Source organism: Passer domesticus, chromosome 5 (genome assembly GCF_036417665.1).
Source record: "Passer domesticus isolate bPasDom1 chromosome 5, bPasDom1.hap1, whole genome shotgun sequence".
Taxonomy (NCBI): Eukaryota; Metazoa; Chordata; class Aves; order Passeriformes; family Passeridae; genus Passer; species Passer domesticus.
The window spans coordinates 12,874,690-12,902,678 of NC_087478.1; the positions used below are offsets into that span (position 1 = coordinate 12,874,690).

Genomic DNA, 27,989 nt, shown 5'->3' on the forward strand with positions numbered 1-27,989 from the left:
CTGTTGCTTCTATTTGAAACTGAGTGCTTTCAAACCAATGGTGATTATTTGAGCTAGTGTAGAACCTGGTCAAAGAGGGAGTTTAGTATGCAGTTTCTATGTTTAATTAAATGAATGGGAGGATGGTTGGTCAAAAGTACATGTATGTCTGAGGTCTTTATAGACTTTGAGTAAGGTTTCTGATTTAGGAAGCAGATTCCTTATAATATCAAAAGAAAAATTCTTCTGTAGAGTGAGTCAAAGTCAAAGCCTGAATTTCATGTTCTGGATTCCTTGTGGGTGAAATAGTCCCAGTATGGAGTCTGGTTTTCTAAGTTCCTAAGGTTCTTCCTGGTGGATGATGACTATGTTCCTTTGAACACATATGCAGTTACTTCAGAATTTTGTCTCCATGTGTGGCTGCATCTCAGTGCTTTTACTCACTCATCCAAAAGTCAGTGTTCCCCATCTTTGGGCTGGTCACATCTGGCAGGCTTCCCTGCCAGGGATGGGGATCCATTTGCATCCTCTTGCAATTCCCACTTTATGATATACTTATATTAGGACAAATCACATTGTCCACCAGAGGCAATCAAAAGGGAGAGGCCATGTGTGGAGAGGACCCATGTGGAGAAGAACCAAAGATCTTTGGTTGAAGTCACTGCCCAAATTTCCAAAAATAATTAAAGAACCAGGCACAATCTTTGAATCTTCATTTTTTCCACTGCCTTTATCACAGTGGAAGTGTTTTGAAGGGGACTTGTAGATCAAAAGATGTTAGTGGGGGTTTGCCATGGGTTGGAACTATTGTGGGATGGGAATGCTGAGCCCATGCTCTCAGGGAAGCCTGTGAGCTGTGCTGTGTAGAGCAATGATGCTGTTGTTGCAGCTGTAGGTCATGTGCAGGTGTGAGTAACACCAGTCTCAGGTATGTCATTTCAAAGAAGACCTCTGTTCTGGAAGCAGAAAATAGTTAGAAGTATGAAAGTGTGCTAATGGAGAATTGAAAGGTGAGGTCTGCAATGAGGTAAAGTTGTTTTCATATATATGGATCATCCAGCTTTCTAGAGAGGATCTGACCTTTACTTCAGCAGCCCAAATACCAAAACCAATTGGAAATAAGTTTGGTCATAGCCTCTCTTCAAAACATCATGCCTCCATCATGGAGTCCTGGGTTTGACTAAATAAACTTTTTGTTCTTCTGGTACTAATTTCTAAGAACTGCTACCATCCCACTAATGCACAGTTTAGGAATGCTGTGAAGCACCAATGTCATTTCCATTAGTGTCCTTAGCCAGATAAAAGGTGATTAATGTGCTTTTACTGTTGTGAACTGTGATGGTGATATGAGACCTGGGCATTTTAAGTGACATGGTTTAGGCACAGACAACAATAATCTGACCAAAAAATTTAAGTTCATGTATAGTTCTGCTGCAATAGCTACTGTTTATATACAGCTATTGCAGTAGTACATTAAAAGTATTTTCTGTCTCAAAGACCAGTAAATAATAAAATACTTCTATACAAATAAAAGAGTAACACAGAGCAAGATTTTTATCACATATTTTGCTATAAAAAATGTCTGTTTTAATTACATTAAAAAAAATGTCCAAAATTGTAGTTCCACTTTTCAGTTGACTTGTTTCATGATATTTCCTAATATTGAGGGATTCATTCAGTCTGCTTGCTGACTCATTCATGTATTAATGGTAAAGTCTCAGCATTTATCCTTCATTAATTTTTAAGAACACCTCTCATTATTTTGTACTTCCCTATATTAAAACAGTTTGTACTTCAGAAGACTCCTTTGTTTTTTACTGTCTTTGGTGTTTTTATTAATTTAATAATCTACTTTTAAAAAATTTAAAATTTTATTTCTTTGTTATTCACTGGACATAGTCCATACAGATTGTTAGCTAGAGCTCATATTGCAGATGATGGAGAAGGTTAAAAGAACAAATAACTTTGACTAAAGTTCACTGCAGAAGAGTGAATTTATTTAATTACAAAATCTCATGTATTTGATTGTCAAAAGTGACAAAAAGTAGAAGGGTACCCAATTCATCACTGAGAAATACTTATTTGGAGTATACTGTAAGGGAAGGGATGGCCTATGTAACAAAACTTGAACACTTTATATTATAAAAATACCTGGATTTTAGGATACTAATAGTAATTAGGACAGTTTCAGGCTTTCAAAATGTTTATTCTTTTTTATCCTGTTGGGCAAGGGGATTTTGGTTTCTCCTCAGCTCCTCATTTTGCCTATGGCTTTAGATGAGTTAGCAGCTTTCTTCTTAATCCCAGGGTAAACATGTACATGCCCTTGACACATACCTATCATCTGGGCTATTTTTGGTTCTCGCCGCCTCTCTCAGAAGTGTAAAAATTCCTTTTCTTGGAAGATACTAATGCAAAACCACATCCAGTTCCTGTCTGAATAAATAACTGTAACAGGCAGATGCAGATTTTTTAAGTCTTTTGAATTCCTGGAAGGACTGCCTTTGAGATGCAGTGATACCAGGTTTTTCTTGACTGCATAATTGTTTTTCTGTCTCAGACACCCAAAGCAGTGAGATACATCATCCATACAGAAATGTAAAACCTTCTTTGATATAACTATAAAGACCTTTCATCTCTTTCAAGAGTAACAAAACACAGACTAACTCTTGTGACAAGATTTCTCTGTTTGAAGTTGATAATACATAAGTAAAATTTCCTTTTTTAATTTTTTCTCCTGCTATAATGGAAAGAAACTATTCCCTGTGATAAGGTGATGGTGTTTTCTATTGTAAGCTGTGCTTTGGCCATTGCATTTAATCTTTTGCTGTGCTAGAACTAAACTGACACTGATGTTCATAAGGATGATCTTATTTCAGAACAGAATTTATTTGTGAATAAAGATTTAAGCTCCCAGGCAATACTAAAAAAAGCAATTGTACAGGCAGATCTTCAATGTATCGTCTTCCTTCCTTAGTATTTTCCTAACCTGTCTAGTTGGATGTCCTGGTGTTGCTGATGTAAACAGTGATAGATGTTAAGATTATTTGTGCACTTCTTCCTGTTTCAGAGAAGAAAAAAATATGTACCTTGTAAAAAAATGCCCTGTGTTCTAGAGGGCTGTTGGGATTTGTTGGAAGTTTACATTAAAATACTTGGATTTCCCAAGTATTATTCAAAAGCTTAATATACAGCTGTTGAAAGGTTAAATTGAATATTTGAGTTAAAATTAGCATTGCTTCAGCTGTGGTTTAAATAATAACAACCTTCTTGGAAATATTTTTCATAGTTTTACATTACTGCATTGCAGACCTAATTTCTAGTTGATTGATGATTGATGTCTTTGTTGCATTGTTCTTATTTCTGCTAGTAAATGAGTTATAAATTTAATATAAGAAGTAATAATTTCAGTTTATATATTAGTCGCTTAGCAGGAAATAATTATTTCTAAAGCATTGCATGTTTTTCCAAGCTGCAGAAATGTCATTCTTCTAAAAGTTCTGTTGTTAAGCACAGATTATTTATACATGGAAACGAAAAGGCTGTGAAAAACGCCTATGGAATCCAGAATGACAGTGCATAGTGATAGAAATCCTCCAGCAAGGCAGAGTGCAAAATTCCTTAAAACACCAAGGCTGGAAATCTTCCCTGTTAAATAATCCGTCACCACTGCACAGTTAATAGACATCTATAGAAAATTAAGAGCAATCCCCTGGAGGTGCTGCTTTGTTCAGTATCACTCGCCAGCCACAGTCTTTAAATAGGAACATCCCTACAGGAAAGGAAGACAGTGAATTATTGCTGTCTTTTTAACAGCCACAGAAAGGGGTTATATGGTAGCAAAATTCTTTTGAAATTCTGGTTAGGCTGAGGTTTTATGCTGTAGTAATTAATGCAGTATTAAGAGCTGTTGTACACCCGAAGAGTTCTTGTTGGCCCAAGCTGTGGTGGATGAAGTTACACTGAGCAGCAGGTGCAGAGGTTTGTGTCATGTTTTGACCCAGCTCAACGGCTCTGTTGGGTCTCCTGTCACTGACACTCGAGTGATTGAATGGCATTGGTTAATGAGAGTCCTGTGAAATTCCTACACCATCCTTCTCAATTAATCTCAATTAACAAAGAACTCTTCTCTCTCACAGGATGTATGTGTGAAGGCTTATTTAGCTCTCCGACACCACACAAACCTGCTGATCATCCTGTTCTCCATGATGCTGATGACTGGAATGCCTCAATTAACCAGCAAAGAAGATATTGAATATATCAGAGATGCACTGACAGTCGGGAAAAGTGAAGAAGATGCCAAAAAGCATTTTCTTGATCAGATAGAGGTTTGCAGGGATAAGGGCTGGACGGTGCAGTTTAACTGGTTTTTGCATCTTGTGCTTGGAATCAAACAAGGAGTAGAAAAGCATTCTGCTTAATATTTTATGTAAATTAACTGTGGGTGTGAATAGGAGGTTAGTGAACCTACATGTTATTTCTGAATTATGAATAAATGAGCAGTCAAAATTGCCTTTACTCTTCTGGCAGCTTAAATGGATCTTGTAAAAAGGCAAGGACTTATTTATGCCCCTCCAGAAGATCTTCCTGCAGATAAGATTTTTTTTTTCTGTTTCTAATGACACTTCAAGTTGCTGGATTCTTTTAGTTCCTTTGCTGTTTTGGCTTGGATTTTTTTTTTTCTTTGTTTTGCAATAATTTCAGATAAATATAAGGAGGAGGTTGAGTAAGATAACCTACAAACCCCCATGACCTTAATTGTTTGTGAGGGTCAAGCTCTTCAAAACCAGAAGAATTTATATAAAATCTATGGTTATAGTGAAGTCTCTGTAGACAACCCATATGTGTCTCAGGATGGTTTGGACATGAGTGTTCTTCCTCTACATCCTTCTCTTTTGTCCCTTCCTCAACATTTTGTCTTTTCTGGATTTTTAATATGTTGTCAGTAGAAAAGAGCTTTGGCTCTGCTATTGGAGGAATTGCCTTACTGTTACTGTCACCTCCTGACACAGACAACTAATCCTGGCTGCCAGGAGAACTTTATAGTTACTGGCAAGTTCCTCAGATTTGAACATGAATTCTGAACATTTAATTCTGAAAGATTTTTTACTGTACTTTTTAGTGGGTAACATCCATATTATATTACAGATTATATTCTTAGTGTAAAGTTATTAAAATTCCACCTGTATAGGAAAAGCTTTGTAGAAAAAGCAATGGTACTTCCTTATCCCTCAGAGAAAACTCCTTATCTAAGAGTAATTGACATTTTACCAAATATCTGAGAAACCCAAAGTTATTTATTCCTTGGTGATATATTTTCAGGATATACCTAGAAGGAATTAAATGTAATCTTTGAAGTTGTGTATATTTTGCTATTTATTTTTAAATTTGTGAAGAAACAATACTACTGAAAAGCTATTTATGAAAAAAAACAACAAAAAACCCTTGTCTTTAATTTCAATATTTAAACTTAAAAGAGGAAAAAATGGGCAGTGTTAAGTAGAATTTTAACTCTCTACTGTAGATTGCCTGCAAATCAAGTCTGCCTATGGTAGGAAAGGAAAAATACATGTAGCCTGAATTAATCTTTGACTTGAATTATTATGGTGTATTTCTTGCTAATTGATTTTTTACCAAAGAGAGAAGATGGCTTATAATATTGCTTTTTTGCACTTGTGCCCATGTAATTTCTTCCTTCATTGTAGTGTTACATGGGCTTTGCATTACATATAAATGATTAACTGAATTTTAAAATTCTGATATCATTTGCTTTGATCATTTCACAGAACTGTTATGATTTTAACTACTGTTACTACTGAGTGCATTCTTGAAGGATTTTTAATAAATGTACTGTAATCGGTGTCTCAGTTATGAGATGTAGCCAATCTATTCTTGAAATGTAGATGTTTAATTGTTTACTGTGCACAAGTATTTTTGATGTAAATGGTAGACTCTAGTTAAGGAAATCTCTAAGGTTAAAATGTAGACTATTTTGTTATTCTGTTACATTATAATTCTGTGCAAGATAGGCTTTAGATCATACTAAAATATAAACTAAATGGTGAATATTGTCTGTAAAATGATATTTTTAGATTTATATTTTATAGATCTGAAATAAATTGATATGTTCTATTAATTTGATTATTATTCATGAATAAGCAGCTTAGCCCAAAATACGTGTAAATATTTTTACCCAGTTTCTTAAAGAATACCTAATCTCAGTAAGAAATCATATTCAAAGTCCCACTCCAAGGAATTGTTTTAGTTCCATATTAATAACTCTGTATGATGTCAGATATATTGAAATGTAATTGTCTATAGTATTAGAATTGCAATTATTATAATTGTAAAATGTGAATCGAATATTGCCACTTTCGAAGAGCACTTTATTCATTCCTGGTTTCTTCTATGAAGAAAAATCTGAAGATTTTATTAAGTTCCTAGTTTTAAAAAATAAGTAGATCTAGTGCTAAATTTAACTCTAGCATGGGGAAATAAATGCTAATCATAACTTCAAGGGAAATAGCACTCTTAAAGCAGCCTCTATTTGCAGGAAAAGGTCTACAAGAGATCTGCACCCAGAAGAAAGTAGTTTAGTCCTGCACTAAACTTACATTGATGATTTTTATCAGCATTTTACAATATATATTGAATTGAGCAGTTTACAATGCTATATTGAATTGTGTTTATTGCAGGCACCTGAAACACCTCAGTGCTGAGCAAATTCCCAGACTCTTCATTGCTTTCCTTTCCCATACAGCCTGTGGTTGGGCTGCCTTGTGCCTTCTGGGCCAGCCTGACTCCTGGGAGATCAAAAGTAGCTGCCAAATCTCCTCTTTCCCTACGGAGCAAGCTGTGGGCACCAGCATCTCCTTACAAATGGCTGCGCGATCATGCGGCTGATTATAGCTGGATTCTGTGTCCCTCTGGAAACCTCCACCCACCACTGACCTTGTTTTGTGGCGAGCCCTGACACAAGGAGAAACAGCACAGAGATGTGGTTTGAGGCAGTCCAGCCTCAGTGGGGAAAGGAGCTGCTTTTCAGGTGAGGAGGTGCACACAAGGACACATCTGCACGTCCCTGACAGAGCACAGCTGTCCCATTCTGCAGTGGCATTCCCTAGGCCTGGAGAGCTGGAGCTTCAGCACAGATGCCACTGCTGGAGCAGGAGGCTGAACCACACTTTCCTGGGTTTCTATAAGCATAAACTCACTGACCCTGCAGAATAACTGTTTTTTAAGGCTTATAAACCAGGAAATGTAAATTAGTCATTAACCACTAACCCTTTTAAGAAGCTCTAACACAGCATGCAGAAAAAGAAAATTACTAAATTTTTTTAGTAGATCTCAATTATCATCACTGTCTCCTATTAGCCTTACCTTAAGATTACTTTTTGAAAATTATTTTAAGGACTACTTTGTCTTTGAGATCTGTAGTATTTTCTTGGTAGTTTCATTCACATCATGACTGCACCTAACAGTGGAGATTTGAATCTATTCTTAGAGTCAGTGCCTCAGACTCAGTTGTGACTTGACATCTGCTTTGACCCCAGCAAGGTCATTGAGATGTTGGTTAGCAGTGAGTGTGTCCCCAAGGCTCCATCCTAATTAAATTCCAGGACAGGAAGAGAAGTTGAAATGGAGCTCAGGTGTACAGTGTGATTATATTTAGATCTTCACTGAATACACTGGTTGCACTTGTTAGAAGTGCTTAATTTATCATTAGCAGAATATTAAGACTTAACATCTTTAGCAGATTTTTTTTTCTAAAATGTGATCAGTGATACAGAAATACAGACATGAACAAATGACTTTAGAAAAATATCAAAGGAAATTATGATTCTCATATTTTAATTATAAACCTTTCTCCTGGCTACCAGCAGCATTCTGCAAATCCACAAGTCCCAAGGATTATATAGATTTCAGACTCTGTGCTAATGATTTTATAATATAGTTTTTGTAAAGTAGCCTTGAAAAGAAAAAATTATTAAAATTAAAATTTGAGATGCCATCTGCAGGGTCTGGTGGGCTCTTTGAGCATCCCAGCAACAATGAAGTTTCTCCAAAACACTCATGTGTTTTCATTAATCTTCTCATTAAGCTTATGTAATATATGTTAAAAACAATATTCCAGAAATAATGAATTCTCCTAGAGAGAGGTCACAAGGGAGAAACATTCCTGCTGTGCTCAGCTCACTCTGCAATTTAAGGCAGAATTGGCCCAAAAAAGTACCAATATATTTGAAATCCTGTGACACACTGACAGAAAGTAAGATTCACGCTGAAGAAGAGAAAACAGAAAGACAAACTGTTTGTCTGCAGTTACACAGTTAATAACAAGGAGTGACCAAAGATACAATTGCTATGTGAGGTGTGCACACCATTGTCTCTTTAGAGAAAAGGGGCATTGGTGACCTGTTCTAGTCTGCTGACACAAGCAGAGAGGCGTGAGGCCATGGCTTCTCCTGGCTTTTTGTGCATCATTGGGTCTCATACCCAGCAGGAGAGGTGCTGATGACCTGGCTGTTGATTATAAACAAGGGGACACTGGACAGGATCAGTTCCTTCCTACCCCTGGAATGGGGGCTTGTTTCAGCACTTGACATGGCAAGAGCCCTCTGCAGGCTGGGGAAGGCAGCCTGTGCCATTGCTCAGGTATTCTCCTGGGCATGCAAAAGAAGAGGCTGTCACTTTGGAAACAGCAGCAGCACTGCCAGGAACACGTGCCAGTTAATTTTAGCTAACAAAAGATTCCTGTGCATGGCAGAAGTGCTGTATCTTTTAACTGCAAGCACATCCCACACCTGGGTGCAGTCACTCGGTGTTCAGCATTAGGAGTCACCGTGTGCCAGTGCCGGTCACACTCAAAGCTGTCTCTGGTCTCGTGCCTATGGTCAGAGTTAGCCACTCATCCACTTATTAAGTGCATCAAGAAAAAAAGGAGAATGATACACTGTAGATATCAGCATTTCTTTAGAAGATAAACAATGAGCAGATACACAAGAAAAGTCTAATGTAATAAAGAATACCCAGAAAAGAGAAATTGAAAGGAAATAAAAATGTTAATGACCCATACTACAAAACAGTTTTAAGAATACATCTCAGAGTTTGTACCAGATATTATTTTGCCGTTGAATATGTCTTTCTTTATCAAAACTAATTATCTTGCAAAAGGCTAAGAGGGCTATGACTGTTTAATAACCTAAGAAATATTCTGCCACAATGCAGTTCATTGCAAAGAGTTAATTAGATATTTAAGATATAGCCAGAACTTTTTGTTCAGTGTATGTACTGTTAAACAACCTGGGATTAACAAAGAGGAAAAAAAACCCAAAAGTGCCTAGTGCTTCCTCCCCAAATAAACCAGCAAGTGTCTGGGACTGGCAGTAAATTTATCACATAAGGAAGTTATTTCCCATCATGATGGAAATGCATTTTTCTCTGAAGCATTAGGAGCTGGTCCCTGTCAGGGACAGGATAGTGGCCTGGACAGACTCTGTTTCTGATGCAGGATGGCAGATCCTCTGCTCAGCTGTCAAATGTCTGCATTAAAAAATCTTGGTGAAATAAACAGGTCTCCTCAGGAAATGCTTTCCCTCCAGCCAAAGATATTCTTCATTTCGATGACATTCATGACAGCATCTCTGTTTTACAAACCTGTTTCCTTCCCACAGGATATGATGTATTTTCCTAATCTTGTAAAACAGTAATTTTGCCTACCTGGAGAGAAAAATACCCAGTATACTCTCCCAGTAACTTTAAAGCAGTCTGAAACCAAAACACTCCAGGCAGGGACCTTTCAATTCAAGGTGGTGGTTTATGCAAAGGCAGGCAATTATAGGGAGGTGCTAATTAGCTACACATTAATACTTCAGAGGACAGTCTTTGAGATCCTGTCATTGCAACACCACAGCAAAGTGTGGGTAAAGAGTGGCCTCTAACAAGACCAGAGGCTTGAAGGTCCCACAGAGACTGATAACAGCGTTGTGGGGAAGAGGTGGCCATGGGGCTGCAGCCCTGCCAAGGGAATGGGAACTCAGTGGCAGCAGCTCAGGCAAAAATGGGTGTAGAGGCAGGGTTTAAATGCCAGGATGATCTGTGTGCTCTGCAGCATTTAGACCTCAGCAGATAGAATATGTCACTGAAAGGCCCTTTCATGGGATTCATGCCACACAAGTAGTGGTATTATCAGGATTATTCTGTGAGAATAAATAGTTTATAAAACATTAGGTTTTCTCTTTTTTTTTTTTTTTTAATTGGTAGGTAAAACCTACCAATTGCTGCTGCTGCAACTGCTGCTGCTCAGGATCTTCACCCTAATTCCTCATTTCTCTTCTCATGCTGCTCTTTCTTGGACCTCAGAATCTAAAACTAGAATAAACTGTCTGCATCTTACAGCCATCTTACAGGAAATGCACAGCTGAATGTCAGAACAATAGAACCACATGTCAAAAGTACTGACAGCATGTCCAGCTGTCAACACCTGCACTGGGAGAAACTTGCTAAAAATTCTCCTGACTGACAAAGAAACGAACAGCAAAAGAAATGAGGAAAAGCTGTGCATATGTGCTTCAAGGTGCAAAGCACTGGAAGACTAAGCTTTCCCAGGCTTAATGCTCTGTATTCACCCTCCTGACTACTGTTATCAATGGGCTCAAGGTGGAAAAGGAACTTTATAGTGAATGCACATTTGACTGGAAATTTAAGTCAATAATAAGCAAAATACAGCCCTTTTTCAGAACATCCATGACTCAAAAAAAAAGCAATAATGTGGGGCCACCATCTAGCTGTCCCCCCTGGTATCATGTATGCATACTGTCCAACACTGTGATTAATTTAGCTAGTGGCATCAGCAGCTGCACTTTCTGAGAAGCAAGTTACTTGCTTTCAGTACTCCCTGTAAAGCAGTGCTTCTGGGGCACCCTTTGGAATACCATCTTCACAAGGGATAGGCCAATAAAAAAGGTATATGGAAAAGTATTTATCATAATTGCAATATACTAATTTAAAGCAGCATCAAATATAAACTACAAGAAATATTTATTAGTGTTATTTACAAGATCAAGAGATTATAACCTGAAACTGAATCATAGAAAAATTATTAAATGCACCGTTTTATCAAAAAGGCTTAGAAACCAATGTATAGCTCATAAAAACTTGCCAGGATTTGTTGTAATACAGCACATGTCACATAGTGAGACCTCAAAGAAAGGACACCACAACCCTTGAAACACAATTTAAACACCATTGGATGTGGACAACTTGATGGCACTTTTACAGGGAGAAGCTCAATGAGTGTAGATGAGAGAACAAACACCCATGTAGCAACATTTCAAAAAGGGAAAATAAATATTTGTAGATGTCAGAAATGTCACAAATCCACAAAGGGAATTATTTAAAAGACACAAAAGTATGGCACAAAAACACAGAAGCCCATAAGGGGAAAAAAAAAAAGAAGTGAAAAAACTTAAAACATTTGGAGAAACTGTTAATCCCCCCAAACTGCTCAGTGCCTACTAAAAGATAAAATGAGATCAAAGAGACATTGAATCTTTTAGGACAATCCATCCTTGATGAGGATTTAGTAATTCTGGTTAATTTGTGGAACAACAAAGTATTCTTGGCTACCAAAGAACTGTGGAAGGCAGAAACAGAGTTAGCTCTGGAGTGTGGACTGCAGAAACAGTACCTGGTCATTACAACCAGCACACCTCAAGGGCACAGAGAAGGATTCTTAGGAGACCTCTCAGAAGGTACATGCAGGGAGAGTGGGCTGTGCACTTCCCCAGCAAGAAAGGTCAGAAATAGCCAGAGACTGCTCCCTTTGTTCAAAACCTCAGAACTGGAACCTAAGGAGCTTGGCAGCAATGCCTGCACACCCAACAGAGCACAGCAGGGGCTGGCAGCTGCTCTTTCTGAACTCAGAGAAACCATTACCTGTGATAGCTGATTACTATGGTAATTCTTCAACCTCAATCAAACAACCTGGGAGCTGACAATACAGCAAATCAGGCTGTGACAGAGCCCCTCAAAGCTTGCAGGCTGCGAGGGGAGTGGTGTACAGTGAAGAAACATCAATCTTCAGTGCATTTTCACATCTATGTGTGCAATTTAGACTCTACAAATTGCCAGGAGTTACATGTTTCTTGCTAATTTACCATGTCATTTTCCTTAAAATCTATGGTTTACAAAGCCATATACCAAGCTAAGAGGAGCAGTGTGTATTGCCCTCCAACAACTAGTTTGTGTCTTGCACTTGTCTTAATGCTACTTTATTCATGGAAAAAAGGGCTCTATTGGAAGATGATACCTCCCTGGCAGATAAATAGACTAGAGGGAGTTTATGACCTGAGGAATGCTCATAGCTGTGAGTTACCACTCGGCGGTGTTTACTACCTAAGGGACCTGCAGTGAATTTATTAAAGTAATAGTCAACAAAAAACATCTGAGGGATTTAACAGGTCTGTACAGGGTGGCTGTCCCAGATATGCACAACCTGCTCTCCAGATTTTTCCTGGACCAATGGATGGAAAGCTGAGCAATATACAAAAATAGTGAATCATCTACTAAGCACAGCAAATTAGGGTTGTCAAGACCTTCCCCTAGTTTACTTAACTACTGAAAATAAGCAAAAGAGCTGTGATTTGTTTGTAATGCCAAGAATAATAAATCAACATTTGTTCATTGGAAGATAAGCTAGAAATTGTATTATAATAAGAAGTGCCAAATCACTTAAAACTTCCACAAGAAATGTCAGTATTGTGACAAGACTCCTAAGGAGATGATCTGTTCTCACAGTAATTAAATCAGCAGAAAAACCTAATTTTTGTCCACACAGAAGGGACACACAGGGGAAGAGGATAACACTGTGCTCTTCACTGTGCAATATCCTACCAGCAATACCAAAACTGCAAATGAAGAGAAGACATGTACAGTATTAGCCAGCCCTGAGAAGTTCCTGCTTACCATATAGAAGAGAAAATTCCAATACAGTCAACCCAAGCCCAGATGATTATTCATGTTTTGGCTATAGCTACAACAGCCAAAAGAAACACTTGCTTCAGATGGAAAACAAGATTTAAATGGCCAAGCAAAGGATTAAGGTGCATTTTGTGAATATTTTTAAGAATCACTCCAAAATCCCTTTGTTTATGAGAATGTGTGTCAAGACATAATTAAATAGTCATATGGATTTTTTTAAGGGAGGGCTATGGAATTAGAGAATTTGAGTCCTCCTTAATCTTTTTTTCATGTGTCTTGAGCTGAGTTGTAAGCAGAGCATGAGTTTGAAATATTTTGTTAATAAAAAGCCTATTTAATTTAGCTTATCCCCTATGAATTTCCATTCCTTCACAGAGCCTAAATAAAAGCAATACAATCATATTTACATTGGGATATTTGCCTTTTTTTCCTTAAGAGGTAATTTCTTTTACCCTCTTTTTACACTGCTGTGTATGCAAAGCCTAAGTATAGAGTAAATTACCAGTGGAAAATGTAACTTCAACTTAGTACAAACAGTAGATAACTGAGACCTTCTCATAGGCATGGCCTTCCAGGAGAATGATCTTCAGATGCTCTTGTTGAACAGTAAATGTCCCTGTGGCCAATTTGGGGTGGAAAAAAGATAAATAAAATGAATAAGAAATAAGATAACCCCATGCTGTTGCCCCAATTTCTTTGGGAGCAACATCAACTCCATCATTTTCCTGAGGTTGCTGTTTCACAAGGGAAAGGAACAGAGGAGGTGAAATTCTTGTGATGAGTGTCAGGGCTCATATTGCCTTCAGTCCCATGAGCTTTTTGAATTGTAGGTAAGGCACGTGCTCAGTGCAGATGAGAGGCAAAGAGGGTTCTGTTGGGAACACCTGCCACTGCTCTCTGCATCTCTGCTCTCTGCATCTCTGCTCTCAGCACATCTGGATCATTTAGGCAGCCAGGACAGCACATGTCACCAGGGGAGCAGGAACAGCAGCAGCTACAGCCAGGATTCAACAGAACAAGGCGAGCAGAATTTGGGGTAACAAGCTGTATATCTGAATAGTCAGCTTGGTAGGAATTCCACCAGTGCCAAGTCAGAGTGAATGAGCTCAGTTGAATCTGCAACACCATGGGCCTGGGCTTGGGAGCAGGATGTACTGCACCCAGAGAAAATAGAAGCAGCAAGATTCAAAACTGGAAATTCAAAGCTCACTTCAACCAAATCTTCTTCAGCTCCTGGAAAACAGCCTTGGTAAATCTCTAGTCATATCATCATGACAATTTTCCCAGCTTGTTGGTTAAACAGTTCCAGTACTAAATATAGCCCTCTTTGGCATGCCAGCAGGAGCTTGCCAAACATGAAGAAGAGTAATTTGTCCTTCCTGAGAAGACACATGCCACCCTCAGGCATATGGTACCAAGCCAGAAACAATTCACCCCAGAATGGCAACCAGCCCACTACCGGCCTTGGCCTGATGTGTTCCCACACTGCCATGGAATCATACTGGATTCTGCAGCATGGAGCAGAGATGGGACATTCCAGGGCAGTATTTTCCCAGGTAGAGTCACTGTTGTAAGACAACTCACTGAAATGCAAAGTTAAAAATTAATACCATTAAAAAACCCCACAAAAGCAGAGAGTAATCTGATGAATCTTCGCACAATGTTTTAAGGTTCTAAACCCTCTTATGAGACTGCTCCACCTTTGGCTACTTTTAACAGACAAACTGGTATGTACCGATAGCTCTGTGACAGATTGTCACTGCTGTCAGAGTGAGTCACAAGGAATCAACTGCATTTGAGAGGAAATTGGCATATCCTTTAAAGAACAGGTCTGCAAATGAACAATGGTGGGAGACATATTTAATGGAATGCAATACTTTGCTTAGAAAATTAGCTAAGCCAGAGAAAAAAGAAAAAACCCAACTTATTTGTGGATCTCTTCTGATGGATTATATTCTCATAAAGTCAGACAGACCAGTTCAGTTTTTAGTAGCTTAGATACCAACAAGGTCCAAGAATAGCTTTTAAACTGACACAGAAACATGACATTTCCATTTCTTTAGGACTTCTGATCTTTCCCTCCAGAAAGAAACTAATAAGTTGCAGTCCTACACTGGAAACTGATTATTTATGAAAATGGTTTTGAGTAATAAAATATAAGACCTTCATCCAACAGTGAAAGCTGGCTAAGCACAAGGTCCATAGGCATACAACTGCTTACAAGATGACCACCAAGAACAACAGAGGACACACTGAGATCTGGAGAAGGTAATTGCTCTGTTCTTCCAAATTCAACAATTATGCTCAGACACAACCAAAAATAAGAAAGGAAATCAGCATTAATTAAAAGTAGACCTGCCTATACACAGAGTGGAAGACTCTCTCCAGAGCTTTCCATGTAAAAATCTAGGCTAGATCTGTTCAAATATTTTTTTTTTCTGTTGAAAAGGTGGAAAATAAGGACAATCATGTGCACTGAAACAACAGAAAGGCAACTGTATTGCACATCACCCTCTCCATGGGAGAACCACCAAGATGTGCTAAGGGCTTTGCACTGGGTAAGGTTTTTAATTTCTAACCTAGAGCTGGGGAGTGTCTGCCACAAACAGCAGAAAAGAAGCAAGTTAGGAAGTTGTTTAATTACTCATGGGATCATCATGTCTCAGAGGGAAAATCAGAAATATCTTTAAAGGAGCAAAGAGCAATGGGACCAGCAACTGAAAAGTTTAGGTGCCTGTTTGCAGATTGAGAAGAACTAGTTTAAATTACATTAGTTGAGATGTTTTGAAGAATCAAGAATTATGAACCTTCCATTGTGGTAAATGCCTTTTGCTGCAAATGGTTTTGAAACTCCCGGTGTGGCAGAGACCTCATGAAGGGACTGGTCACACCAAATGGAGTGTCCCTAAATCCTGGAGGTGGGCTGCTGTCATTTCTGTCAAATTGCAGAGGTGCCCAGAATCAGAGAAGGTGGTGGTCCAGGTAGAAATAGATAGAGAATAGAGTATTTATAGATCTGGGGAATTTTTTCCCCTGTACTTGTTGCAGTGAAAGAAGAAATAGAGTTCTGTGGCCTATTTAATATTCTTTAACCACTCTTGAGCTGTGAGTAATGTTCCCCTTTAAAACCTTCTTGACATGTACCCTGGTTCTTAACTGAGTGCTCTTTTTTTGGAAAACAGCCATTAGGCACTCACCCTTATCTCAAGAGTCAGACAATCAGTATTGTGGTGTCATGATATGTTCATTCTCTTCAGGTTTCATATGAACAAGCTGGATTCCTTGGAATAAAAGTGGCTTTTCTGTCCTGCTGTGTCAGGAAATAAAGACATTTCTGACATATAATACTATTTTTTTCTAAAGGATAAGGTCACCTTACTGTGCCAAGGACACTCTTTTTAAGGCTATAGAATGAAACAACTCCAAAATGCACTGGTTTTTATTTATGTAAACAAATAGTTTTCAAGCTTTCTGTCTTGCCCACGGCATTATTAATATTGACACGAATACATAGTTGGCTTCCAAATAGGCCTGAAATCCCTGTAGCTCATCTGTGTTCAATACAAAAACCCTAAAAAATTCCCAGTTGTTGAAACATCACTGCAGTCTAACAGCTTAGCAGGAGGCTCTCATCTGTTTTCAAAACAGATTTCCAGTGAGTTTCAGCCCTAGTTGGTTCTTTAAAATTCTCAGATTTGTACAGTCAGTCTCCTGTTTCATCGGAGAGTGAATAATCTTTTCCTTGGTTGAGTTATTACCATTTTAGTAGCAAATCTCAGGCTCATTTTGTAATTTCTGCTGCGTGAGTAATTCCTCCTCACCCAAGAAGTGCCATTGAGTTTCCATGTGAGCAAGAACTTGCAAGATCAGGACCTTTCACCCTCAGCACTGCCCCTTTTTTAGAGCATAACTATTTTTGTTCTCCAGCTTCCAGGCATAGATGTTGACATCTAAACTGAGGAATGCCAATGGCTGAGACACAGAAAGAAAATAAAAGCCATCAATTAAATTATTTAGAATGTTTACAAGACATTGCACTATTAAGCAAGGATCAGTTTACACAATGGAGTTATTTTAAAATAGCTACATGTTTTAAAAGTCCAAGTCTTAAAATGCTGCATATATTTAAAATGAAATAATGTTTCATGCTTTTCTAAGTAGTAGATATTTCAAAATAATGGACATTTCAAAATAAACTCTAACGCCTATTAGTCTGTCTCCAATAAAGTACATCCTTCCATAAACCTTAAGAAGAACTCTTCCTACATCTCTGTATACTGATCAGCAGAAATTAAACCCTTCCAGGCACAAAATCCTTACCTGTTCCCTTAACTTGGCCACTGTCACCAGTGACACACCCCATGGGTCACCCTGTGTTGATGGCTTGGGTGGTGGGACAGAGGGAAGCCTCAACAGGTTTGCAGAAGATACAAAATAGGGAGAAGTGGCTGACACAGAGATGTCACTGAGTGCATCTCCATGGCAGAAATTTCACTGCTCTTTGGCTATTAAACATGAAAAATCTCAGTTACTAATAACCCAAATTTCCTTTGCATCCAGGCATCTGAGCCCAGGACAGGATTCACTGCAGTTTTGCAGGATGGCCCCTGCTGGGATATGATGTATTTTTGTCTCAGGAGAGTCAGTCTGGTGCTGTCTCCTTGCCCTCCTCTGCCCTCCCTCCCTGTTCCTACCCTCCAGACCTGTCATCCAGCTTGGCCAATGTCAAGCAGGGAACAATGCTGCTGACACCAGATAAGTGACACACAGAGATGCAGGCACAGAAAAGGTCTGCAAGGAGTCAGCCCTTCCTCCTGGTGCGTTATGGTGCTCCCTTCCCTCTGCATCTGTGTTGAAAGAGCAAGAAATGATGGAGATTCACAAAGACATGTCTCATTTCTCTAAGCACAGAGCAGATTTGCAGATGTGCTTGATCTGGACATTCCCAGGACAGTCAAGAAGACCAGTGCAACCCCAGCTGGTGTTCCTTCCCTGTCACCCCAGCTGCAGTGGTGACTGGGCTTCTCCATGTATCTTAATCCATGTGAAATTGATTCCATGGAGATGACAATAAAACTAGGCTAGCACTTAATGGATTAAGTAAAAGATCTCAGCCTGGTGAGTATCACATTGGAAACTGGCCAGGGAAGTGGTGTGGCACTGATCACACACTGAGAATCTCTCTGTGTTCTCCATAATCATTATCCTATTTTAAAATAAGGATAAGATCAACTGGACCTTGCTGCCAGCTCCCACAGGACAATCTGGCTCTGTAATGTCAGTAAAAGAGTCTATCTGCTGTCTGCATCTTCCTCTTCTATTTCTGTTCAGGGTGAAGTATCTGTATTGCAGCCTTTCCAGAGAAAGAAAGGATAAAAAGCTGAGGACTTACTTTGAAAGAAGACTGGTCCTATCAGAAAAAATATTGGTCAAGGGGAATTTTCTCACCCAAAGATCCCCACACTTCTGTGCTTGCATACCTGTTACATTATTTCACCATCATCTGCAGAAAAAGAATATCAGAATAAAGACCTAGTTATTACAGATAGACAAAGGGATGCTTCACTAATGACTCTTACCTTTCAGAGTGATTGTTCTGGTGCAATTACACTTCCCTTTCTTTTCTATGGAAAGGGCAGATCTGCTGTTTTGAAGTTCTGATAGTGTTTCTGCCCTAATGGCCTGTTTTAGGAATATTTAGAATGATTACAGTGGGACTACCAGAGAAATGTGGATTATAAACCCACATGCTCATGAGAAGGGAACGCAGGAAAATTAGAAGACATGATTTTGAGAATCATTGCAATCCATATTGACTTTGTAAGCTGTCCTGTCTGCCCAGATCCATATGAGCCCAGAGGTCTTGGGATGCCTTATCCAACTGCTCATGACAGTGTACACAAATTGTGAGAAAAAAAATTTTCTTATTCTGAGAATCCAAAACTCAGAAATGTCTGACAGCCCAGACATGCTACCAGGGACAAGCCTACAGTCCTTGCATTATTGATTATACTGACTTATTTTTCCTTTTGTTTTTGCTTTGGGAGGAAGGATGCATTCTGCAGTTTATGCATAATGTAGATTTATCTTGTTATCAGTTAACTTGGTAGACAATCTTTGTAAACAATTACTTTGAAGGCTGATTGGAAGGGCAGCAGTGTTCCTTTCCTTGGTGGGAGTCCTTGGCCTTTCAGGGAAAGATGCTTTTGTCACAATGAAGTCTGTGGAAGCATCTGGACTGGGAGCTTCTTTTGACACTGCCAGTTTGAGAGGCTCCTCTTCCAGACCACTTCATGGGAATTTGGCTCCCCACGGGTGCCGAATTTTCAAATATTTGTTTTTCCTTCATGAGTTATTAGGCTCTGGAAGGCTGTGAGGTTGTCAGACCTGGAGAAGGCTAATTTTTGCCTTTGGTCATTGCAAATTAAAAAGCCAAAGCAATGGAAACATTGGAGGAGACTTGCTAAGGAAAACATGTAACAGTTGTAACCTTGCAGCCTTTCTCCCTGACTCATGGCCACACCAATGGACCACAGTTTCAAGACGTAGCCATGAGCTCAGACCCATGGAGAACCTTCTCACCTTCTTGCTTCTTGGTAGTCCACATGCTTTTGCCAGCTGCTAAACTGGCATGGTAGTCCACATGCCTTTGCCACATGCCAAACCCATCTGCTTCTTGTCCAAGTTCCAGCAGGACAAAGCTGTGCCACCATCTAGATAGCAGGAGGATGATGGAGAAATCCACAGGGCAAGGAAAGCACCCTGACCCTGGATCCTTGTTATATGTGTCACAAGGGGTTAACAACTCTCTTTGCAAGCAGTCAGGCCAAATCTCCAGGAATAAACTCACATTTGAGCTACCAGGTATAAATTGAGGCAGATATAGCAGAAGTAGGAAGGACTACTGACCACATTTCTTCCTTTCCCTATTTGTTTGAAGTTTGTATTGGAGAACACTGTGAGATAAGAGTAGGGCATTTATGCAGATGTTATGGTGTAGGGTCTGTGGTGCTGTACTGAAGATGAGTCAGGGTTGGGGCACATATTAAAATGTCCTTTAAACATCACTGCAAGGAAGTTTTGGAGAGGTCTTCTTCAGTGGTGCCCAATTCATATGCAGAGTTGTCTGTGGCACTTTATAAAGGACTGTCCTAGAACTGCAACTGTATCTGAACATGAGAGTCCTTGACTAGGTCTTCTGACGATGATCTAACAGGATGGTTTGTAGGAATGTAAGGATATTGTCAAGCTGATTTTAACACAAAAATGAGTAAATGAGAGAAAAAACTCTATCAAGTGAAAGTGACCTTAGGGCAGAAAATGATGCTGGCCTGGAAAGCGCCATGCAAATTTTAGTGGACATATTGACTAAGGACCATGTCCTTATGGAGGTAAGTTGTCCTTTTGGGGCAGGTTCCACAGCCAAATCTGTTCTCTGGTACATCATCAGCTTGAACCTCTCTGTTGCTCCTTAGGCAATGGTTGTGTTGTAAATCAGCCCAAAGCTGGATGCATTCTGGCTAGCCCCAGCTCCTAGATAGTCCCTGAGGATTAACCTGGTGTGGATTTGGGCAGCCTCCAAACTGTCCTGCCAGGTAGGCTCACAGAGGGGGATTTCAGCAGGCCATCACCCATCTCCCCAATGACCACTGGGCTCTGACACATGCAGCAGAATCTGAACAAAGCAAGAATTCTGCCCCCAGCTCCCTGCATGCAGGCTTCAGGTGGAGTGAACATGAATAATAGAAGACCCTGAAATAGGAAGGAGAGCCAACTGTTATGGCCAGTGTGGGAGGCTTCTGCCAGTTTATGCGTCTGCCCTTCCAGCAGCACATATGTAACCACTGTCCTCACCAAATGGGTTCAGTGTGAGCAAGGAGTACTTACATGACAAAACGTGAAAAAGTGCTGTCGCAAAAGCACTTGAATCCAAAAAAAGCATACTTTGAAATAAATAAGGGGCATTGGGAAATTACATTCTGGCAACTGCACAAAGTGTGTGCATTTCCCATAGAACTGAATAAAAATAGATTGTGTCGAAAACAACGATAAAAAACTCATGGGAATGCATGTCTGGCACAGTTTATATTCCACTCCTGGGGCCAAAGTTGGAATATTGAAAATGTGGTGCAATTAGGAATTTTACTTTAAAAATGTAAATATTTCTGTTCCTTATAGAAGTATAAAAAATAATCACATCTTTCTTTGATGATCCATAAGTGTACAGTAAATAGTCAATCTCAATTCACTGCAAGACAACTGAGTTAAGATACTTACACTGCATTCATAGACAGATTAATATGATGGGATCTCCAGATTCTGCCAGAATAAAACCAGTAATGCCATATAGAGACAAATGCATGTGTGTTTATTTATACATGCACACACATACACTTATAGAGAGATAAAAACACAGTCTTTCTCTTCCAGAATCTGTAAAGGTCATTACATTTTGCTTATTTTTTAATCAAATGCACATCCACAAGTTTGTATAAACAAACTGTCCTGAGACAAACTGGAGGCTTGACACTCCAGTGCACAGCTCTGACACATTCACATTTGTCCTTTAAGATCTGCTAGTTTGAATTAAGGTTTTTCTCTCAAATGTTGCTGTTCCAACTACAGGCACATGTCTTTCCTTACAGATGAGGCTGTAAGGCACCTGAACCCATCCTGGCTGATGCCTTTGGGACACTAAAGAGCCTGTCATACAGTTCAGCAGTACCTACCAAGCCCAGCTGTGTGCAGGTGTGCAGAGACACCCAAACTGAGAAACATGTTAGGGTCAGAGTGTGGTTTTACTCACTATTGCTATTTTCAGTTTTCAGCAGGACAAAAGTTCTGCAGGAACATTACCACTACATTAGAGCTCAAACCAAAGAAAATATTTCAGCTGGTGCCCTCTTTAACCAATACTTGTACAGAAGCTTTATTCTTCTTGCCAAGCATAACTAATAATTTCCTCAAGAATATAATGAGTAACAATTAAATCTATCAGAGAAAAACAAAACAAAACAGCAAAAAATACAAACTGGAACAACCCCACACAATAAAATCCAAACTCACAAAACCAAAAAATAACCCAAATCAAAAGCCTAACAGTTCATGTTCAGTGAAAAATTTGCCTCTTCCCCAGAAGGTATCACTTCCAGACTCCACAGCTCTGACTCCCTCCTTCTGGAAATCAGCTCCCAAGAAACTGAAGTTAATTCTATTAATGACTATTTTTAGGAGCACTGACAGTTAATGAGAAACTCAAGGCATGGAATTGTAGTGTTATTCTCCATCTAACAGCTATTTCTACTAATTTTCTCCCAGATTTTGCCCCAAAATAGATGATCTGAAGACTTCAGATCTAAGGTCAGCACTAATAGAAGAAGATTTGCAGGGAGAAAGTTCATTTTTCAAAAATTATCAGATTCCCCAGCTCCCTCAAGGAAAATGAAGCAAAACTATTAATTCACTATCAGTCTTTTTAATTTAAATAAAACCCAAGCATCCACGGCAGTGTCTGTAGGTTTTCAAAAGCACATATATATTATGATTTTTTTCACTGGTGCTTCTGGTTTCAGAAGATCTAAGAATTACTGCATCATTGGGTATTTGTGTGTTCCTCTAGTGACATGAAAGAGTTTGATTTTCCAAGAGAAGATGCTGAGCCATCTCTGATAAGCAAGACTGATGCCATTCTTTTCCATAAAGATGCTACTAGACTAAACTGATATCCTTCAACTCTTAGATCATATAAGCCTCTTCTACTGAGCATGATAACAAATGCTTAGATAAATATTGAGAATTCTCTTAGTCTTTTTACCTCAAGACATTTTCTTCAGCTTAAAAATAATTCTGATGTCTCTTTTCTGCACATCTCCATTTCTCCATATTCTTTTGAATATATGAACACTATATCTGTACTGTTTTTTACTGGTCTCAGGAGTGCTTTATAGAGGGAAGATCTCCCACTCCTATTCTTGATCTCCCTCTTGAAACAAGCAAAAATCTCACTAGCCCCTTTGTCTTCAGACTTACACCAGGAATTGGAGTATAGCTGTTTTTCATTCTGATCACCAAACTCTTCTAGAAGCACTGCCTTCCAAGATAAAGTCCTTCCATTCTGTAGAAACCTCTTTCTTCTGAAGTAAATGACTTAATAAGGAGCTTGTAGAGTAGGATTTTCTTTAAACGCACAAGTCATCCAGATCATTCCATGCTTCCCTGAGCTCAGTGACATCGCTGTTCATCTGGGTTTTGTGTCACCTGGAAGTTGTATCAGCAACATTTATACTTGCTCCCATGTGATTGGAGGAGGTGTTGAACAGAAGCAGCCTACTGTCAATTCCAGGGGAACTTCTCCATCTGATGATTTTCTGTTGTTAGCTATTTGGAGAGATGTCTCTGTTAGCCATTTAACAGGTTGTCTTGACAGTGTAGGGCATCAAATGAAATAAGATCCTCAAAACAGACGAAGTTTACTACATCTACACTGTCATTTTATTTCATTGCTTTTAAAATGAGAAGGTTTACTTTTAATGACAAATTCAGCACTCACTATATTGACTTTAGAAACTCTAGTCGCATTTTTCTGAAATTACAGGTGATTATGAGAGCCCAAATTGAGGTACATAAAAAGGAGCACTTTTCTAAGAGACAGTATTCTATAGTTTCTGAATATCAAGGATGACAAACAACAGATTTCAATGGAAATCAACAGCTGTTCATTTACTGAATAGCAACACTTGTAAACAGAACTTGTAATAAGTCCCAAAGCTCATACTCCTTGGAAAATACAATTTGGGGTGAAAAAGGACTAGGGTGAGTGAAAAAGCAAGGGACTTGAGGTTAGAATATATGACATTCTGCATTTCTTCTGAACATATTATCTCAGTAGATGAGGTGGACAGAACACTTGCATTCAGGACCAACAGAAGCCAACTAGAATTTGAATTGCTGATAATCTGATACTCCCCCTCTTGAGCCATGACTTCTTCCCCCTGACAGCAAGATGATTCATCTCAGCTCTAATCAGGCATTTAATTTCACTGACTACATAGCACTACAAGTGCCTAAAAGGTGATACACGGCAGAGGAAATGAACACTTGTTCCTGGGTTAGCAGGTGCCATTTTGTGTTAGGAAACTCCTCAAACTGTATATCTGGTTAAACTGATGGTGAATTGATTCTGAAAGTGGCAGGACCTGTTTCATTTACACTGCTTTGCTGTTTCTTCAAGTGGATTCCTTCCATCCAAGTTTTGAACTTGGCCTTTCTGTTTGCTCAGAGACAATCCTCATTGGCATAAATAACAATTTTACTTGAGTATGTAAATGGCTACTTAATTCTTGTCATTCTAGATTTACAGTAGGCAGTGGGGAAGTTAAGGGGTTTGGGTCCACAGAACAATAAGCACAGGCAGAATAAAGGGTATGAGATGGAAGAGATTCAGCTGAGGAAGAATAATGGGGAATATGTCAGAACTTGATTCATGCATTACAGGCACAAGTTTTTTTATATTGTTTATAGAACTGAAGATTTTTTTGATAAATATATTTGGGTTTGGCAATGGATTTTGTAATACAATAATGCTGACATATTCCATTGAGGACAGAAAAGTGTGAAACTATGGATCTACACAACTGTAAGTTTTGTTGTTGCTGGAAAATTCATTGCTGAATGATTGCTATTAAAAAAGAGTTAGTTAAAATATGAACTCTTTCCATGGAGAACTACTGTGGAAATTACTAGGCTGCCAAATTGAAAGAGACTGTTACAGATGATGAGATCAGGATCTCTTCTTTCTGGGCTAGCTGTGCAGCCAGAGCAAGGACACAGTAATGATAGTCTCTCTTGCCTGACACGAGGTAACAAAGGGCAGGATTTAAAAGCTGGTACTCCACCAGTGTGCTTGCTAAAGTCACTTTCCACAGGGTAGAAAGGGCTTTACCCTGGAACACACCCCTGGTGTTAAGTGCACACTTCTGCCCTTCTGTACACCACCTGCAGCATTGCAGGCTCAGCAGGGTTCACTGGGACATGGTTCAAGAGCAGGTCTTGGGAAGGACTGGAGAAAAATATTCTGATCAGGCAAAACACTGAAAGCTGGCAGAAAAAAAACAGGCTTGTAGTTGGATGTTGGATGGACTTTGTTAGGTCAGGTTTACTAAATTTACTACATTTTCATTGACCTTGGTAAAGACAAAGCTTATAAGTCTGACATTCATCTGTTCTGCACTCTGTTCATTGTCCTCCATGTCATCAGAAAATATCTCATCCTCTGAGCTCTGACAAAGTATTCCCAACCACTGTCTGAAGCATGTTGTCTGGAATTGTCCTGTGGGAGACAATTGCTATTTCTCACCTGTTAGTTCTAATCACCTCGTTTTTCACCGCTGCAAATCCGGTGAAGGGACAAGAACGACACACAAAGCAGGTAAGCAGTGTGTTATGAAAACTGCATCTGTTGGCTAGGAGGAAAGGAGATAACAAATCTTTAGGTTATTTCCTTGTGAATTGTGAGGCGAATATTCTGCCTAATCCTTTTTCAGTACAGAAGGATTTCTGTAGGTTGCATATTCTCTTTCTTTTAAAGAAGATATTTACAGCTGAACTAGAATGGCACACAAAAATTAGTAGTAACTAATGAAACTCATTGGAGAGGTGTGAATCAATACTCTCACTATCTAACTGTTCACTCTGCTAGACATAACACATATTTTCGACAGCTGTCCTCCTTATGAGGATTTAAAAGCAATTTAAATATCAATACAAAGTCTTTGGAACAGAAAGCATCTAAGGAAACCAGATGACACCAACTTGAACTACAAAGTTTGCTGCCATCCTTTGAGATACACAAACCTCAAGGTAAGTTTCACTAGACACAAATGTTTTGGGCTGTTTTGAAACTTTTTTTAGAAAGAAGCATTTTTTAGAGTTCTGCCACTTAGGAATCTCTTATTCAAATTATCCGAGTTTTGCATAAAAACATCAAAGGCTGGCTCTTGAGGATGTCTTCAGAGAAGTGATCTCATTTTAAGTCTGGGAGGATGAGAGTTTCTGACAAACGAAGGGAGTCCTTGATTAGATGGCAAAAGACACTATGCTGCTGGTAAATTCCTAGAAAAAAAGACTGCCTTGTATGGGTACGAGAAAACCCCAGAGATGAAAACTCTTCTAATCCTAGAAGATTCTATTAAATGAAATATTATATGCTCACAATACACCTAGTGCCTGGAAGGCACTAATTACTAACACTTTTCTGCCTGGGGGCTTCCTCAAAGTTTAGATATGTCTCAGCCTGACCACAACCAGATCAATCCCATCAATGGTGTGAGAAGGTTTTTAAGCCCCCAAACCTGTGAATGAGCCAGTCTGGCATTTCTAGCTAACCACCCTCCAGAGTGACTAAGCTGTGCACCTGCCCACGATGTACAGGTGTCAGCTCTCCTGCTGCACTTGATTTTCAGCCATTTTCATGTATTTGGCTACCTGCTGCACCAGCAGTGCTTCCGCAGGCAGCTGTGGTCAGGGCATGCCAGCACTGTGGCATGGCACAAGTGGGGCTGTGCTGGCAGCGCCCTGGACACTGCAGCAGTTCTTAGAGCCTGACAACAGAGCAATTTTCTGCAGTCCAGAGAGAACTCCTGGTCTGCCCCCAGATGGCTTGGCTTGACTTTGAAGAGGTTCCTCAAGAAGGACAGTACTAAACAACAGTGAATTTAACTTTAAAAAAGTACTTACAGTGGCCTGCAGCATAAAATGAAGCCACAAGATGTTGCTTGAAGGTATTCCAAAGCTCAGCTAGCAGAGGTGTCTCCTGCCTGTTACAGGGCAGCAATATCACCCACACAGGCATGGTTTACTCACTTCACTAATCTACCTGGTCTGTAACACTTTGAAGATCCAACTTGTGAACACAGCTCCATTTGAAAATACATACACAACCAGAATTGGGTTCCATTTGGAAATTAATTAAATTTAGAACTGGCTTTGATATCCCTGTCTGTGTGAAAAGTGTTACAGAGATTGCTGTATTTTGCTGCCACCTTATTTTTTTGAGGTCAGGTCTTTCAGTATGTTGCCACTACAAACTCACATTTGACTGCTTATCTTACCCTGAGCCCTTATGAAGCTCATTGCAAAGCCATTTGAGCAATGCTGAATGTTTAATGAAATCAATTATCAAACAGCCATGTTGTCGCAGCCTTAGACGTTTTAGCAGTTAATTAGCTTGATGCATAAAAATAAGACTCCAACAGATTCTTCTGGAACCCCAAAACGTTGGCCAGTGTTCAGAGGTGATAACAAACCGGGGGGGGGGGTGCAGTTTTCATGCATTCCACGGACCTCACTTTCAAGAAGCGTTTAGTGAAGCACTGAAAAACATGGCACCCGTAATTGCTACTTACTCTCATTAAAACCTTTAAGCTTCCTGGTGATGACAAGCAGCACCCACTTGCCACTGTGCTAAGTAGTCTCTGCAGCATGGCTTGGAAGAGCGTCTATGCTGAGCGTTGGCACTCAGCAGTGTTTAAATTGGACTTCTTCCCCCATTTTTAAACAATTGTTTCTTCCTCCAGCTAAATTTTTCGTGGACCTTAAACAACCAGCTGACAAACAGGATGTTCTTGCTAGCACCACATCACCCCTCCCATCCTAAATAATATAGATGAATATAAATCCACAGCACTTCCATGCGTATGAATGATGTGCAGAAGAGCTTTAAGGTGGTGCATGGCCGTGAAAAAGCACAGCAGTAACCAGCTATGAAACGCTACATGCACTGCGGTCCTCCCCTGAGCGGGGACGTGTCCGCTCGTCGGGAATCCCCGCTGGTGCCAGGGCGGATGCCCGGACACCCCCGCAGGGAGAAGGCGCTCAAGGCGTGGGTCCCCGGCAGCGCGGGGGTGGCGGGGGCCCGGTGCGGGGCGGGGCCGTGCCCCGGCAGGGCAGCCCGTGCGGGGGCAGAGATGCCCGGTCCTGCCGTGCCCCGCCGTGTCCTGCCCGCCGTGCCCTCCGCGGGCTCCCGCGCCGGG

The 27,989-nt window shown here is 39.7% G+C and overlaps 1 protein-coding gene and 2 long non-coding RNA genes across 6 annotated transcripts in view; 1 reads left to right on the forward strand and 2 right to left on the reverse strand.

Moving 5' to 3' along the window:
* PIK3CG (phosphatidylinositol-4,5-bisphosphate 3-kinase catalytic subunit gamma) overlaps positions 1 to 6,115 on the forward strand; it is a 54,515-nt gene extending 48,400 nt beyond the window's left edge. For all 4 annotated transcript variants that reach the window (XM_064422018.1, XM_064422016.1, XM_064422015.1 and 1 more), the window contains one exon: positions 4,119 to 6,115. In XM_064422018.1, the coding sequence (XP_064278088.1) occupies positions 4,119 to 4,400 (282 nt within the window). In that variant the 3' untranslated portion in view covers positions 4,401 to 6,115. The remainder of the gene's footprint in view (positions 1 to 4,118) is intronic.
* Positions 6,116 to 17,721: 11,606 nt separating this feature from the next.
* On the reverse strand, positions 17,722 to 19,141 carry LOC135301245 (uncharacterized). The gene is made up of 4 exons (XR_010362980.1): positions 19,092 to 19,141; positions 18,441 to 18,463; positions 18,353 to 18,370; positions 17,722 to 17,807 (listed from the first exon to the last, which is right to left on the reverse strand). It is a non-coding gene; the product is annotated as an uncharacterized LOC135301245 (long non-coding RNA).
* Positions 19,142 to 21,389: 2,248 nt separating this feature from the next.
* LOC135301706 (uncharacterized) lies at positions 21,390 to 27,984 on the reverse strand. Its single transcript, XR_010363447.1, has 3 exons — positions 26,695 to 27,984; positions 25,316 to 25,421; positions 21,390 to 23,337 (listed from the first exon to the last, which is right to left on the reverse strand). It is a non-coding gene; the product is annotated as an uncharacterized LOC135301706 (long non-coding RNA).
* Positions 27,985 to 27,989: the final 5 nt, after the last annotated feature.